Source organism: Gorilla gorilla, chromosome 7 (assembly GCF_029281585.2).
Source record: "Gorilla gorilla gorilla isolate KB3781 chromosome 7, NHGRI_mGorGor1-v2.1_pri, whole genome shotgun sequence".
NCBI classification, from domain to species: domain Eukaryota; kingdom Metazoa; phylum Chordata; class Mammalia; order Primates; family Hominidae; genus Gorilla; species Gorilla gorilla.
This window is the reverse complement of record NC_073231.2, coordinates 21204671-21222910: the sequence shown is the minus strand read 5'-3', so window position 1 is coordinate 21222910 and position 18240 is coordinate 21204671. Positions and strand designations below refer to the sequence as shown.

General features: G+C 41.9%; 1 protein-coding gene across 7 annotated transcripts in view; it reads right to left on the bottom strand.

Annotated features, from left to right (window-relative positions):
• The window catches only part of MICU3 (mitochondrial calcium uptake family member 3), a 121914-nt gene extending 104050 nt beyond the window's left edge, over positions 1 to 17864 (bottom strand). For 4 of the 7 annotated variants that reach the window (XM_063709073.1, XM_063709075.1, XM_063709074.1 and 1 more), the window contains exon 1: positions 17439 to 17864. In XM_063709073.1, the coding sequence (XP_063565143.1) occupies positions 17439 to 17822 (384 nt within the window). In that variant the 5' untranslated portion in view covers positions 17823 to 17864. The remainder of the gene's footprint in view (positions 1 to 17438) is intronic. The other 3 variants (XR_010134923.1, XR_010134924.1, XM_063709076.1) reach the window with 2 other exon arrangements.
• Positions 17865 to 18240: the final 376 nt, after the last annotated feature.

Genomic DNA, 18240 nt, shown 5'->3' with positions numbered 1-18240 from the left:
TTTCGTTTAAAAGCCTCTTTCTCAACACTATAGGCTTCATCTAACAAAGACTAGCAGATACCTCCGATTATTCATTCTCCAATTTTCCTTAAAAAAAAAAAAGAGCCCTGGTTTTTAGCCAGACATATGAAATAAAGGTTACCTTTTTCAGGCTTTGTTGCAGTTAGACAGGGCCACCTGACCAAGTTTTGGCCAGTGAAGTACAGATAAAATTGTTTTTGAGAATTTCTGGAAGGCCAATTAAAACGTGTTCCCTCAGCTCCAGGAGCATAGGTAAGGAATGGCAGCATCATGATTTTCATTCAGGTCTCCTGACCCACCCCAAGCCAACTGCTCCTTATTACACCTGCTTTCACTTATTTCAGCCCATGTTATTTCCTTAATCACTATAATCTCTGAGCCTGAAGCTGCTGTAGAGGCCAACTGTAAGGAGAAACAGGCAAGGAAGTCACTGTAAAGTGAGGACATGTGGAAAGGGAAAAGGAGGAAGATCTATATTTTCCCAAGCACAAGCTAAACAACTACATGAAGATCCACATTGCTTTTGGACTAGGATGTAGTACTGTGAATCAGTCAATCAATATACCGCAATGTTTTCACCAATTTTTCTAAGTTACATTCCTCTGATCCCTCTGTCTTCAGTGCTTTGTTTTTCCAAAAAAAAATTTTAAATTCCTAGGGAGCTACTCTGCTCTCCTATAATTAAGAAAACACTGCTGAAGAAGATACTAGAATTACACAGTACCATCTAAGAATGCTAATTTCTCTGTAGATCCTAACAGACTGCTTCCTGAGTAAAACATATCACCAAAATATATGAGAAATGTTTTTATGACTTCTGTATTAGCCTGTAACCAAACAACAGCCTCCTACTACCTGGGTAACTTCTGCTCTTATATATCTGACATTCAGATAATGAACTTTCAGGTTCATATCCTTCCCATTTTGACCACTCTACTGAACATCAATGTTCAACCCAATCTACGGCTTTAACCATGTTCCAGATTCTGCTGTGTGAAAGGTGTGGGTATAGGAACAAAGACACAAATTGCTGCTCTCCTATCATTTGCTAGCAAAAGGCAAGAACCTTAAGTGTGCATTCTTGCCTAAGGTTTTAGAAATATTTATAAACGACTACTATAATTCAGAATAACTTCAAGATTTTAATTATTTGGTGACATATATGTGGGATATTTTTCATAGTTCACTATTTAATACACATTAGAACCCAATATTTGTACTTATAACTCACAAAATTTACAATATTGAATCAAAGTATGAAGGATATATTTTACCTTTCTCTCCAAATAGGACGTCTTGACTTTGATTTGTTAAGTTCATATTATAAAAGACTTGAATCAAAACTCTTACTTGACTTTTATGTTGATCAACAAAGCTGGTAGACAGAGAGAATCAGACAGACATATTTGATGGCACATCTTCACAGTACTGGACCAAAAGGTTACTAAGTGTATTCTTTACTATAAGAACATAAAATCCTAATGTGACCCATTTATTTGGATAGAAAGCAGTCTGGAGGAGGTCATGTGACAGCAAAGATTGAGTCCAGAAAGGAAGTAATGTTTAAGTCACACTGATCTCCATTCACCACAAGCCCTAGTCCAAAACCTGCCTATCACTGTCCTTATGACTATATTTTTAAGCTTGATGATAGTAATATCTCAAAACCTTTCTCAATATCCTGGGGACAATGTATGTATATGGACAATTACAAGCAACCTCTTATTGTCAGATTAGTAAGAATAATTTTAAAGCAGTTGGAAGAGGTTTAGATGATATTATTTTAAAATAACTAACTTTAATAGGTTGGAGCTAGCTTAAACTGTGCCTAAATTATAAGGACCTTTCTGATCTGATGTGAAACCAGTTAAAAAAATCACTTTGAATTGCTACAAGCAGTTTAAACCATCTCTTATAACACTTTGAGGAAAAGGGACAATTCAAATATCTCACCTAGTCAATACTTACAGTGTCAACTGGATAGATATCATCCTTATCAGACAGGAAAAAAGGATTGTTTCGAAATTCTTTTATATACACTTCCTGTACTCTAAATTCTAGAAATGGAGTTTGAGTATTAGAACGGTTAAAAGATAATTAATTAGAAAATAGGAAAAAAAGCAGAAAATATAGATTCTACTTTTCTAATTTAGAAAAATAACTCTTTAATGAGCAAAAACACTACTATGCTATGGTAGCACTACTATGGTAACCAATAAAACAATTCAGCACTGAAGTTCCATATTTTACTTAGCTTACATAATATATCAATACATCACAGAATAAAGGGGTAAGGACTTACTTAAAGAGGAAAGGGAAGAAAATAATAAATCTAGAAAATCCTGTTTAATACACAAATGACTAGGCATTTTCTTTAATGCTAGATAGACAATGCCATAAATCGAGCTTGTCTGATTTTTTAAACACATTTTTTCTTTATCACAGGAGTGTTTACATAAAATGAAGTTACATTCTCAGCGTTTGGCACAATTACAGGAGAGCAGTGAGATCTAATATTATCCAGTTAAAACTTGTCTATCAAGTTTAAACAAAAATAACAAAATCTGCATTGTAGTATAAGTTTGGTGCATTTGCTGTGTAAGTTAAATATTGCATCATGGGTAAAAAAAGTACTAATTAGATCAGATTACTAAGGTTTATACAAATCAAAAAAGAGATAACATCAACAACTTATAAATTAGAATAGTAAAAGTTGTGACCATGAAAAAACTGCATTTCATGAGCAAGTTAAAAATTACTTTCATTGTTAAAAAGCTCATATTGAGCCTTGCAATTACAAAACATGAACAAATGTAAAGATTTCATGGTTTTCTAGTTTTTTACAGTGGCTAGGTCAATCCTCCACTTTCCCCCAAACCTCTATCATAGTTACTCCGCATATTTCTGTATCTTGCTCCGAGAAGATGACATCACCTCCTATTTCACAGAGAATATAGAAGCCATCAGGCAAGAAGAACACCTTCAACTACTTGCCACTAAGCATACATATAGTGTCCTTGCATCCCATCCTCCTGTCATAATGGAAACAGCATCCCTCCTATTATCTAAGATTAAACTCTTTCCTTGTGCTTTAATTTTTATCTCCTACTCCCACCTGGGTCCTTATCACATCAATTATTCTCTTTCCTTTAAATTTAATCTTCTTTTTTCCATCAGCATTTAAACACGATCGAGGGTCTTCCATCTTAAAAAAAAAAAAAAATCAATTCCATGTCCCTCAGGCTACTATGCTCTCTCTTCTTCAGAGCCAAATTCTTGATATGGCTGTCAACACTTACCTCACTTAGTCCACTTTACCTTTTCTTCACATTTACTCAGCTTATCCAACTGTAATCTGATTATCACCTCCAATGTCTTCACAAAATCACCCACGACTTCCTTGTTGCTAAATCCAATGCACACTTTGTATTTCTATCTCAGTTGACCTCCTTGGATAGCTTTCAGTATAACTGACTGCTTCCTTTCTGAAAATATAGTATTACCTTTTTTTGACTTCCATGGCCCCCCTGATTTTTTTTTTTTTTTTTAACCTGTCTTGACCCAACTTTTCAGCTTTTGCAGACTTTCTTTTCTCTACCGGTCCTTTAAGTCATGGATGCTCACCAGAGTTCTCTCCTTAGATGCTTTTCTCTTCTCATTCTACATATTCTGAACAATGTCATCCATTCTTATGATTTTTAATACGTGATGATTCCCAAATCTATTTCTATAGTAAGGATTTCTCTTCTGAGCTTCTGACCTATGCATCCAAATGGAAATTTACCTTCAGCTGTCCAAAAGACACCTTGATCTATTGTACAAGTTACAGATTCATCATCCATGCCCATTATTCCCAACCTGGTTTTTCTCCTGAAGGCCTAGTCTCAGTGAATTGCAGCAAATCCACCCAGTTGCCCAAGACAAAAACTTGAATAACACCCTTGATTCTTCCATTTCCCTGACCCCTAAAACCCTAGAATTTTCCATTTATTATTTTCAGACAGAGGTTGGTCACTGGTAACTGAAATCATGGTAACTTAACCTGCAGATACAGTGGGACTACCATATATAATTTTACATGTGCCACTATATAAAGAAAAACATTAAAGCATTTGACCAGCCACTAATACTGAAGTCTAAGGATGCCTCTAAAGAAAATGAATTTTTTTCATATGTTTATGGGGGAGAAAATAAAAATATATAATCTCTGCATTTGCTATTTCATGAAACTGTAAGTTACTAAATTCACCATTACTGCTCAAGCTACTACGACTCAGTATCCAATCATTAATGCTTACAGGTAATACAAGGTAACAGACATCTATTATTTTCCCCTTCTGTTAGGGTGTTTATGTGATCTTCTGATCTCCATAAAGTCCAATGCAAATCTGCATGAATGAAATGATTCTGTATAAGCAAGATTTTGGAAGAACTATAATAATTAGAAAAATTGTAATTTATTTCTGTATTTTTAATTAATTTGGTCATTAAATAAGGATTTATTAAAATCTTTTGAGATACAAGACTTGTATGTTATAGCGTGGGTAATGAATAAATCTTCCTCAAAGAAGCTTTAAAAATTTAAGGTTAAAAATATGATAATGGGGCCAGGCACAGTGGCTCATGCCTATAATCCCAACACTTTGGGAGGCCGAGGTGGGCGGATCACCTGAGGTCGGGAGTTCGAGACCAGCCTGACCAACATGGAGAAACCCTGTCTCTACTAAAAATACAAAAATTAGCCAGGCGTGCTGGCGCATGCTTGTAATCCCAGCTACTCAGGAGGCTAAGGCAAGAGAATCACTTGAACCTGGGAGGTGGAGGTTGCAGTAAGCTGAGATCGCGCCATTCTACTTCAGCCTGACCCACGTTGAGAAACCCCGTCTCTACTAAAAATACAAAAATTAGCCAGGCGTGCTGGCGCATGCTTGTAATCCCAGCTACTCAGGAGGCTAAGGCAAGAGAATCACTTGAACCTGGGAGGTAGAGGTTGCAGTGAGCTGAGATCGCGCCATTCTACTTCAGCCTGGGCAACAAGAGTGAAACCTCCATCACAAAAAAAAAAAAAAAAAGAATGCAAGATTATGGATACCTTCATGAGCTTGATTTAATCACTCAACAATACACACACATATCAAAATATTACACTGTGCCATAAATATATAAAATTATTTTATAGGGTTAATATCATTGTTTAATGATCCCAAATGTTTCTTTTAATCTTTGGGTAGAAAATAGCATTCATTTCTCAAAAATTACTAGAGATAAATTACATATTCAATCTGTAAGAGGGCAGCTACATAGTACTTATAAAATAGTCCAGCCCCAAATTATGTATGTATAATCCTATATATAGCATTATATGTGAGAATCAATAAAGAAGTCACATTAAACCCAAATATTTAATAGAAGTGAAAAGTAATCTCCACTCAAATCATTGTATGTGACTCTATTAGATGGTCAGGCCATTATAATGCATCCAGACTCTCGTGCACTTGTCATGGGGTGATTGAAGAAACTAAGAGAGGGGATCAGCTATTTAGCTTCTCATACAGCAATGCTATTCCACATAGAATTAGCTTATCTTCAATTTCATGTCTATGTAACTTCCCTCACTATAAAAAACTGGGACTTTTCTCCATTTACAGGCATACTTTGGATACACCGAAGGTTCAGTTCCACACCACCACAATAAAACAAATATTGCAATAAAGCGAGCCACATAAATATTCTGGTTTCCCAGTGCATATAAAAGTTATGTTTATGCTACAATTAGCCTATTAAGTGTGCAACAGCATTATGTCTACAACAGTACATACCTTAGTTTAAAAATACTTTATTGCTAAAAATGTGCTAATGATCATCTGAGCCTTCAGCAAATCAAAATTTTTTGATGCTGAAGGGTCTTGCCTTGATGTTGATGGCTACTAACTGATCAGAGTGGTGGTTGCTGAAATTTGAGGTGGCTGTGTCAATTTCTTATTTTTATTTATTTATTTATTTATTTATTTATTTTTTTGAGACAGAGTCTTGCTCTGTCGCCCAGGCTGGAGTGCAGTGGCGCAATCTCAGCTCACTGCAAGCTCCACCTCCCAGGTTCAAGCCATTCTCCTGCCTCAGCCTCCCGAGCAGCTGGGACTACAGGCGACTGCCACCACGCCTGGCTAATTTTTTGTACTTTTAGTAGAGACGGGGTTTCACCGTGTTAGCCAGGATGGTCTCAATCTCCTGACTTCATGATCTGCCTGCCTTGGCCTCCCAAAGCACTGGGATTACAAATAAGTCAACAATGAAGTCTGCCACATCGACGGACTCTTCCTTTCGTGAAATAAAAAATTTCTCTGTAGCAGGTGATGCTGTTTGATAGCATTTTACTCACAGTAGAACTTCTCCAAAACCGGAGTCCATCCTCTCAAACCTTGTGTATTAGTCTGTTCTCATGCTGCTAATAAATACATACCCGAGACTGGGTAATTTATAAAGGAAAGTGGTTTAATTGACTAACAGTTGCACAAGGCTGGGGAGGTCTCACAGTCATGTCAGAAGGCAAATGAGGAGCAAAGTCATGTCTTAACATGGCAGCAGTCAAGAGAGCATGTGCAGAGGAACTCTCCTTTATAAAACCATCAGATCTTGTGAGACTTATTCACCATCATGACAACGGCATGGGAAAAACCCACCCCCACGATTCAATTATCTCCCACCGGGTCCCTCCCATGACATGTGGGGATTATTACAATTCAAGGCAAGATGTGGGTGGGACACACAGCCAAACCATATTATTCCACCTCTGGGCCCTCCCAAATCACATTTCAAAATTGATCATGCCTTCCAACAGTCGCCCAAAGTCTTAACTCATTTCAGTATTAACTCAAAAGTCCACAGTCCAAAATCTAATCTGAGACAAGGCAAGTCCTTTCTGCCTATGAGCCTATAAAATCAAAAGCAAGTTACTTACTTCCTAGATACAAAGGGGGTAGAGACATTGGGTAAATACACCCATTCCAAATGGGAGAAACTGGACAAAACAAAGGGGCTACAATCCCATGCCAGTCCAAAATCCAACAGGACAGGCAAATCTTAAAGCTCCAAAATGATCTCCTTTGACTCCATGTCTCACATCCAGGTCACACTGATCCAAGAGGTAGGCTCCCACGGCCTTGGGCAGTTCTTCCCCTGTGGCTTTGCAGGGTACAGCCCCACTCCCGGCTAATTTCATGGGCTGATGTTGAGTGTCTGTGGCTTTTCCAGGTGCATGGAGCAAGCTATTGGTGGATTTACCATTCTGGGGTCTGGAGGATGGTGGCCCTCTTGTCACAGTTCCACTAGGCAGTGCCCCAGTGGGAACTCTGTGTGTGGGCTCTGACCCCACATTTCCCTTCTGCACTGCCCTAGCAAAGGTTCTCCATGAGGGCTCTGTCCTTGCAGCAGACGTCTACCTGGACATCCAGGCGTTTCCATACACCACATGGAAACCTCCAAGGCTTAGGGCTTGCACCTTCTGAAGCAATGGCCTGAGCTCTACATTGGCCCATTTTGGCCATGGCTGGGACACAGGGTACCAAGTCTCAAGAATGTACAAAGCAGCAAGGTGAGAGGTGACAGCGTGCTGGCAGTCTTCACAGCCCTCGCTTGCTCTCGGCACGTCCTCTGCCTGGGCTCCCACTTTGGTGGCACTTGAGGAGCCCTTCGGCCCGCCGCTGCACTGTGGGAACCCCTTTTTGGGCTGGCCAAGGCTGGAACCCACTCCCTCAGCTTGCAGGGAGGTGTGGAGGGAGAGGCGCGAGTGGGAACCGGGGCTGCGTGTGGCGCTTGCGGGCCAGCTGGAGTTCCGGGTGGGCGTGGGCTTGGCAGGCCCCGCACTCGGAGCAGCCAGCCAGCCCTGCTGGCCCCGGGCAATGAGGGACTTAGCACCCGGGCCAGTGGCTGCGGAGGGTGTACTGGGTCCCCCAGCAGTGCCAGCCCACAGGCGCTGCGCTCGATTTCTCACCGAGCCTTAGCTGCCTTCCCGCGGGGCAGGGCTCGGGACCTGCAGCCCACCATGCCTGAGCCTCCCACCCACTCCGTGGGCTCCTGTGCAGCCCGAGCCTCCCCAACGAGCACCACCCCCTGCTCCACGGCGCCCAGTGCCATCGACCACCCAAGGGCTGAGGAGTGCAAGCGCACGGCGCGGGACTGGCAGGCAGCTCCACCTGCAGCCCTGGTGCAGGATCCACTGGGTGAGGCCAGCTGGGCTCCTGAGTCTGGTGGGGACGTGGAGAGTCTTTATATCTAGCTCAGGGATTGAAAACACACCAGTCAGCACCCTGTGTCTAGCTCAAGGTTTGTGAGTGCACCAATCGACACTCTGTATCTAGCTGCTCTGGTGGGGCCTTGGAGAACCTTTATGTCTAGCTCAGGGATTGTAAATACACCAATCAGCACCCTGTGTTTAGCTCAAGGTTTGTGAGTGCACCAATCGACACTCTGTATGTAGCTGCTCTGGTGGGACCTTGGAGAACCTGTGTGTCAAAACTCTGTATCTAACTAATCTGATGGGGATGTGGAGAACCTTTGTATCTAGCTCAGGGATTGTAAACGCATCAATCAGCACCCTGACAAAACAGGCCACTCGGCTCTACCAATCAGCAGGATGTGGATGGGGCCAGATAAGAGAATAAAAGCAGGCTGCCCGAGCCAGCATTGGCAACCCGTTCGGGTCCCCTTCCACACTGTGGAAGCTTTGTTCTTTCGCTCTTTGCAATAAATCTCGCTACTGCTCACTCTTTGGGTCCACGCTGCTTTTATGAGCTGTAACACTCACAGCGAAGATCTGCAGCCTCACTCCTGAGCCCAGCAAGACCACGAGCCCACCGGCAGGAATGAACAACTCCAGACGCGCTACCCTAAGAGCTGTAACACTCACCGCGAAGGTCTGCAGCTTCACTCCTGAGCCAGCGAGACCATGAACCCACCAGAAGGAAAAAACTCTGAACACATCTGAACATCAGAAGGGACAGACTCCAGACGCGCCACCTTAAGAGCTGTAACACTCACCGCGAGGGTCCGCGGCTTCATTCTTGAAGTCAGTGAGACCAAGAACCCACCAATTCCGGACACAAAGGTACTAGTCCCGGCCCATAAAACCATTTTTTCCTCCTAGGCTTCCAGGTCTGTGGTGGGTGGGGCTGCTGTGAAGACCTTTGACCTTGCCTACAGACATTCTTCCCATTGTCTTGGTGACTAACATTCGGCTCCTTACGTATGCAAATTTCTGCAGCTGGCTTGAATTTCTCCTGAGAAAATGGGTTTTTCTTTTCTATCACATCACCAGGTTGCAAACTTTCTGAACTTTTATGCTCTGCTTCCCTTTTAAACATAACTTCCAATTCCAAACCATATCTTTGTGAATACATAAAACTGAATGCCTTTAACATCACCCAAGTCACATCTTGAACACTTTGCTGCTTAAAGATTTCTTCCAACAGATACCCAAAATTCTCTCTCTCAAGTTCAAAATTCCACAAATCTCTAGGGCAGGGACAACATGCCACTAGTCTCTTTGCTAAAACATACTAAGAGTCACCTTTGCTCCAGTTCCCAACAAGTTCCTCGTCTCCATTAGAGATCAACTCAGCCTGGACTTTACTGTCCACATCACTATCAGCATTTTGGTCAAAGCCATTCAACAAGTCTCTAGGAAGTTCCAAACTTTCCCATATTTTTGTGTTTTCTTCTAAGCCCTCCAAACTGTTCCAAACTCTGCCTATTACCCAGTTCCAAAGTCACTTCCACATTTTTGGGTATCTTTACAGCAGCACCCCCCTCTACCAGTATCCATTTACTCTGTTAGTCTGTTCTCACACTGCTAATAAAGCATACCCAAGACTGGGTAATGTATAAAGGAAAGATGTTTAATTGACTCACAGTTCCACAAGGCTGGGGAGGCCTCACAATCATGGCGAAACGTGAATGAGGAGCAGAGTCGCCTCTTACATGTCGGCAGGCAAGACAGTATGTGCAGGGGTACTCCCCTTTATAAAACATCAGATCTTGTGAGACTTATTCACTATCATGATGACAGCGTGGGAGAAACCAGCCCCCATGATTCAATCACCTCCCACTGGGCCCCTCTCATGACATGTGGGTGTTATTACACTTCAAGGTATGACTTGGGTGGGACACAGAGCCAAACTATATCACCTTGCCACTGCTCTATCAAATAAGCTCATGGAATATTCCAAATCTTTGTTGTCATTTCAACAATGTTCACAGCATCTTCACCAGGATTAGACTACATCTCAAGAAACCATTTTCTTTGCTCATTCATAGAGGCAAGTCCTCGTCTGTTAAAGTTTTATCATGAAATTGCAGCAATTCAGTCATATCTTTAGGCTCCATTTCTAATTGTAGTTCTCTTGCTATTTCACCACCTCTGCAGCTACTTCCTTCACTGAAATCTTGAATCCCTTGAGGTCATCCATGAAAGTTGGAATTAACTTTTCCAAACTCCTACTAATGTTGATACTTTTACCTCTACCAGTGAATCACAGATATTCTTAATGGCATCTAGAATGGTAAATCCTTTCCAGAAAGTTTTCAATTCACTTTGCCCAGATCCATCAGAGGAATCACTATCTATGGCAGCTATAGCCTTACAAAATGTGTGTCTTAAATAATAAGATGTGAAAGTCAAAATTACTCCTTGATCCATGGACTGCAGAATGGATGCTGTGTTAGCAGACATAAAAACACTGATCTCCTTGTAAATCTCCATCAGACCTCTTGGGTGACTACATACATTGTCAATGAGCAGTAATATTTTCAACTGAATCTTTTTTTCTAAGCAGCAGGTCTCAATAGTGAGCTTAAAACAATCAGTAAACCATGCTGTAAACAGATGTGTTGTCATCCAAGCTTTGCAGTTCCCCTAACATAACACAGGTAGCGTAGATTTAGCATAATTCTTAAGGGCCCTAGGATTTTCAGAACGGTAAATAAGCACTGCCTTCAACTTCAAGTCACCAGCTGCATTAGCCCCTAACAAAAGGGCCAGCCTATCCTTTGAAGTTTTGAAGCCAGGTATTGACCTCTCTCTAGCTATCAAAGTCCTAGACGGCAGCCTTTTGCACTAAAAGGCTGTTTCATCTCTATTGAAAATCTGTTGTTCAGTGTAACCACCTTCATCAATTATCCTAGCTAGATCTTCTGGATCACCTGCTACCCCTTGCACATCATCATTTCCCACTTCACCTTGCACTTTTATGTTATGGAGAAGGCTTCTTTCCTTAAATCTCATGAACCATTCTCTGCTAAACTTCCAACTTTTCTTCTGCAGCTTCCTTACTTTTCACAACTTTAAAATAATTGATGATAGTTGGCCAGGCGCGGTGGCTCACACCTGTAATCCCAGCACTTTGGGAGGCCAAGGCGGGCAGATCATGAGGTCAGGACATCAAGACCATCCTGGCAAACACAGTGAAACCCCGTCTCTACAAAAAATACAAAAAAATTAGCTGGGTGTGGTGGTGGGAGCCTGCAGTCCCAGCTACTCGGGAGGCTGAGGCAGAAGAATGGTATGAACCTGGGGGTGCGGAGCTTGCAGTGAGTGGAGATCACGCCACTGCACTCCAGCCTGGGCGACAGAGCAAGACTCAGTCTCAAAAAAAAAAAAAAAAAAAAAAAAAAAAATTTGATGATAATTAAGGCCTTAATCTGGATTAAGCTCTGTCTTAAGGGAATGTTGTGGTTTGGTCTTCTACATAGACCACTAAAACTTGCTCCATCTCAGCAGTAAGGCTGTTTTGTCTCCTTATAATCTGTGTGTTCACAAAGAGCACTTTTAATTTCCTTCAAAAACTTTTCCGCTGCATTCACAACTTCACTAACTCTTTCCACAAGAGACCTATCTTTTGGCTTATGTAGTATTTCAACATGCCTTCCTCATTAAGCTTAATCATTTCTAGCTTTTGATTTAAAGTGAGAGATGTGCAACTCTTCCTTCCACATGAACACTTAGAGGCCATTCTAGGATTAGTAACTGACCTAATTTCAGTATTTTTGTGACTCAGGGAACAGGGAGGCCCGAGAAGAGGGAAAGAGACTAGGGAAAAGCTGGTTCATGGAGGAAACTACACATAACATTTATTCTTTGCTGTCTTATATGGGTGCATGGTACAATTACAACAGTAAGGTCAAAGATAAATGATCACAGATTACCATAACAGATAAAATAATAATGAAAAAGTCTGAAATACTGCAAGAATTATCAAAACATGACACAGAAACATTAAGTATGCGTATAATGTTGGAAAAATGGTGCCAACTGATTTGCTCAATTCACTGTTGCCACAAATCTTGAACTTGTAAAAAATGCAGTATCTGTGAAGCACAAGAAAATGAAGCATAGCAAAACGTATGCCTGTAAGCATCTGGCAAATTCTTCGATATTCTGGGAAAAAGCAAGCATATCCTCACATCTCAAGATATGCTGCCTTGAGAAAAGAGGCTGGAAAAGATATAGTAAAGGAAACTTAATAATGTATGACTATTTGCAATTATTACAGATATGAAAGAGATAAAAAATTTGTCTAACTAGTTTTCCACTCCACAGTAATACTCAAATATGTTGCTTGAAGCTTAAGGTGAACAAATCATAAAACAAGATCATGTCTTCTGTACAATTAAGTAAAACACTGAAGTATGTTAAGCAATCTAATTGTTTTTTTTATTATGGGCATGAAAAAAAAAGGCAGTTCTAGAACAAAATTTTTTCCCACTAATAAAAATAGTGCTTTAAGGCTAAAACTTTGAGGTTCTAATCAGAATCATCTCTTTATAATATATATAAAGGCCAAAGCCATAGTTTGCTAAAAAATTTTGGCAACCCAAACTTGCACAATTAAAATAAATACAGTGCCACGTGATCTGATCTCCCAAAGCCTGGAATTTTGACCTTTACTGAAGTCGTCCCAATTCAAATGCTAAAAATAACTGCTTTAGCTGAACAAAATATTAAACTCATTTCTCGGTGTATGTTCCATACAAATATTTAGCATGAGCTTATTTATTCAACAAATACATATTGTGCCTATCAGGCTAGGACCCTTACCAGGCAATGAAGACATAAATGTGACAAAGACGAACACAGTGCCTCTCCTCAAGGGGCTAAGACAAGTAAAGAAGACAAACAGTGAACAAATAATTACAAAAAAGACATTATCTGAAAGTAGAGAGAGATATTTCAACAAATCTATGGAGTCAGGGAAGGCATTCCGAGTTGAGAGCCAATGTCTTTGACATAAAAATCTTCAAGGTTATCGTATAAGAGAACTGTATTTCTGTAAGTTACTGCTGTTCACTTTCATCAGTTAAATTATTCTTATAACACATACAGGTTAATTTACACGCCAGGTTTATGCTCAGCAGCATATTATACTTAAAAGACACTTTATAAATCAGAAGTTCTTAGCTATAGTTTTAAACATCAAAATGAATCATTTATGTCACTTCAGAAAAATCAAAAATAATAAATGGGCTGGGTGCAGCGGCTCACGACTGTATTCCCAGCACTTTGCAAGCTGAGGCAGGCGGAACTTGAGGTCAGGAGTTTGAGACCAGCCTGGCCAACATAGTGAAACCCTGTCTCTACTAAAAATACAAAAAAAATTAGCTGGTCATGGTGGCAGGTGCCTGTAATCCTAGCTACTTGGGAGGCTGAGGTGGAAGAATCACTTGAACCTGGAAGGTGAAGTTCCAGCGACTGAGATCACGCCACTGCAGTCCAGCCTGGGCGATAGAGCGATGCTATGACTCAAAATAATAATAATAATAATAATAATAAACGAAGTGGCAGCATAGGTTTAAAATAAAATTTTTCTTTTTTGAGCCAAGTCATGCTCTGTCCCCTAGGCTGGAATGGAGTGGTGCAATAATAGCCCACGGCAGCCTTGAATTCCTGGTCTCACGTGATCCTCCTATCTCAGCCCCCTGAGTAGCTGGAACTACAAGCACATTCTACTAAAATAGTATTTCTGAAAAATGGCAGATTGACTCCATGATTCTCTTTCAACATCTTCTTCCCCTAACCACATTAAATTCACAGTAAAGGAGTATAAAAAGGTAAAAATACAAAAGAGCTAAGATAGAGAAAAGAATGGGAAACTAAAACATTCAAGAGAATTTATAAAATTTTTATAAAATTGAAGAGATGGAGGAGTGATAATTGACTTAAGAGAACAGAGGCACTACCTGAGTTCTGCAGAGACCAAATAGAAGTAAGGTATTAATATTTGCTATACAGAATCCCAAAACGGACAAGGCCTTGGGAACTATGGAGATATGGAGTCAGAGTAAGTAGTAGGGCTAAAAGCAGAGGATTAGATAACAATACCTAAGTATATCATTAGATACTCACCAACATAAGTGCTGTTACATATATGTGCACCTGTGCCTGCTTCCAGAAGACTACTACACCTCCCATCTCTATTTTTTGTAGACGCTCAACAGCATCAGAGAAAAGCAGCTATAAAATACTGACATTTGCATGTTACACTAATAAGAAGCCCATAATACTCACCAACATAAGTGGTGTTACACATATGTGCACATGTGCCTGCTGCCAGAAGACTACTGCACCTCTCATCTCTCCTATTTTTTGTAGACGCTCAACAGCATCAGAGAAAAAGAGCTGTAAAATACTGACATTTGGATGTTACACTAATAAGAAGCCCTTTCGTGCAGATGAAAGGACATGTTATGCACAGAGACCTTCTGAGAGGTTCTCAAGTAATAGACAAGTAACAACCACAGATATGTGAGGAAAACCTCCAAAATGAAAGCAAGAGCTTATAAAATCAAACAGAAATAAAAAAGAACCTGGAAGAAACAAAGCAATGCACAGAGAAGGCCAAAGTTATAATTTATATCCTTAGAAGGCAAGACAAAGTTATAATTTATATCCTTACAGCAAAAAGAGAAAATATAGCAGCCATATAGCAAGCAAAACAGAATGCTATAACTCATGAACAACAGAGAACACAAAGTCGCTCTTTGAATTAAAAAAGTAGAATAGCAGAAATAAAAAAATTCAGTAGGAAGGTTGGAAGATAAAGCCCAGGATATCTCCTATAAAAACAAATAAACAGATGAAAATATTTTTTAAAACCGAAATATAAGAATGATTAGAATTAGATTAGGATCTGTCAGGAAATTTAACTTCAAAGAAACAGCATTTCCAGAAAAAGAGAATAGAAAGAGGGAGAAGAGAAAAATCACTAAAGAAACAATACAAGAAAATTACACAGAATTTTTTAGACACGGATTTCCACATTGAAAGGCCTCTTAAGAACCTAGCACAATCAGTGAAAAAATACACATCCCGAAGCTCATTACTGTGAAAATTTCAAGCACCAGGGATAAACAGAAGATCATAAAAGTTTTCAGAGAGGGAAATACAAAAGGCATGACAATCAGAAAGTAGGACTAGAGGCTAGGGAAGCATAAGACACAGGACTTTAACATTATTTGACTTCTAAAACGATGAACAGAAATTTTTATAAACACTAAGCAATAATAACTGCACAAAAGTACAAAATAAATAAACGAATAAAAAATCATTTTTTTTTTTGAGATGGAGTTTCGCTCTTGTCACCTAGGCTGGAGTGCAGAGGTGTGATTTTGGCTCACTGCAACCTCTGTCTCCCAGGTTCAAGTGATTCTCCTACCTCAGCCTTGCCAGTAGCTGGGATTACAAGCGCCCAACACCACACCCAGCTGATTTTTGTATTTTTAGTAAAGACGAGGTTTCGCCATATTGGCCAGGCTTGTCTCGAACTCCTGACCTCAGGTGATCCGCTTGCCTCGACCTCCCAAAGTGCTGGGATTACAGGCGTGAGCCACCACACTCAGCCAAAAAATAAATTTATTGAATGTTCTTTAGTAGTACCATTGTTTTAAATATACTGTGTTAACTCATTTAACTCTCATAACACCCCAGGAGACTATTAGCCTCATTTCACAGGTGAGGAAACAGGCATTGACAGGTCAAGTAATTTCTCCACAATGACACAAGTAGCAAGCTGTGGAGCCAAAGTTCTAGCTTTCTGACGTGGTCTTTTTAAAAACTGCACGATACCATCTCTCAACTGTAAAAGTAAAATTAATTTTAATAAAGAAAAGAAAATACTACTTGAATTCCCTACCTTGCTGATCTATTCCTAGATCAACTATGGTTAATTAAAAGTTCTGCCATCATGAAAAACGCTATGCTCCTTGCCAAGCCACAAAAGTGTATGTGTATGTGTGAAGGGGGAGAGGGTGGAGGTTTGAGAGTATTTACTAGTATTTTGAATATTCATGTGTAAAAGGACTTTATGTTATGTGCTTGTGATCTGCTGCTAGATAGTCCATAAAGCAGATACCGTAACCTAATTGCATTGACAACCTCCACCAAAGGAAATGATGCACTTACATCAGATCACCACTGTGTATTAAGAACAAAGCCTATAAAAATTGCATTAGAAACAGCATAGCTCCCTGTTTTCTAAATTATTTTCATCTACGCCCTTCACATTCTTCGAGCCTTGCAAGGAAAATCTCCTTAATTTTCCTAGTCATTTACATGACTATTAAATATACTGATGCGACAAAAAAAATCACGCTCCTTTACTCACTGTTGCCTTTCACACATCTTTACCTTGTATTATTAACTACATAATGACAGTTGAACATTTTCACGTGACTTCTGTAGGAGTTAGCGTCATTCACAGCCTCCTACATTTGCTATCCTATCCATTTTGTGTTTTATTGTACCTACTAACGGGATTCTGGCTTTAGTGGGGGAAGAAAAAAGAGAGAAATACGTATGTCTCTTTTTGAACAATTTTTTATTTCTTTTCAGACCTGGTAACATCAACATTCCCTGGGTATGATAAGGACGTTAGCATGCAGGTTTAGCATTTCCTTTCTTGGGACTAATAAATTCTCATATGCTAAAGTAGTGGCTTTTGAGATCTCAGACCGCTGCTTCGAAACTCATTCTAATGCAACAGACCTCCTGGGTCATTAGCTGTCGCCCTGCGCAATCTAGGAGTTCCTTTTTCCCACACCTACAGCGGTCCACTTTCTGCCTGTCATGGCCTTCATTTCTGAATCTTTTTTTGTAAGAGGGGGAGGGGTGTTGGTTTTGGGTTTGGATTGATACTTGGTAGCTGCAGCCACCTTTAAGGTCCTGATGCATCAGGGACAGCATCACTGGTCTTCCCAATACGTGGGTGACCGGATCCTAGGCTGTCCGGCCTAGGTGTCAGCCTCGCTCACGGGAAGTTTCTCACCCGCGGCCACAGCGCTTGCACCGTCCCCACAGCCTCCAGGGTCCTGCGTACCCGGCACGAAGGTCACAGCCCCCGCGCAGGTGTGACGCGCGCCCGCGCACTCACCGTCTCCTTGGCAGCCGCCACTGGGATGGGCAGCATCCCCCGGCCGCGGGGCGGGTCCTCGGGCTCCGCGGCCGCGCTCTTTGAGGGTCGACCGGTCGCCGGCGAGCCGGCCCTGGGGTCCCCGTACAGCTGGTAGCACACCAGGCCGACCAGCCCCCCGCCGGCCGCCGCCGCCACGCTCAGCTCCCCCCAGCGCCGCCGCCGCCGCCTCCATGCCGCCTCCGCCACAGCCCTCTCCTCATCCTCTCGGGAGGAGAAGGGCCGGCCAGGAAGGCCCAAGGTGGTCACCGCAGGCCGCCCCCACTGCCCAAGGAGGGGCTGGTGAGCGCAGAGTGGAGGAGACAGCCGGGGTGGCGGCCACAAGAGCCTTCGCAGCGCAGCCATAGCGGAGGCCGCCCACACCAGAGTTGGGAGGAGGCGGAGAACGGGGGGGGCGGGGGGGGGGGGGGGGGTCGCCGAAATCTCGCGAGAAGTCGGTGCCGCGAGCTTCGCGGCCGGCCGAGAGCGAACCCTACACTCGCGCGGCCCCGGGGACCCGATACGCCACCTTCAGCTCGGCGGTCCCGTGGTTCGGCCCGGGAAGAACCTGGAAGAGGCGGCGGATCCCGGCTGCTCCCCGGCCCCGAACCCTCAGCCCAACCACGCAGTCATAAATAACCGCGCCAGCCCGGCGACACCTGGCTACGCGACAGCGCGACACTGCGAGCACAGCCGAGTCAGCGGAACTGAGGCGCGGCCGAGTGCGGGGCTCTCTGGGGCCCGCGTCGCTGCTACGGGCGGGGTGGGTCTCCGAGCTGGGGTC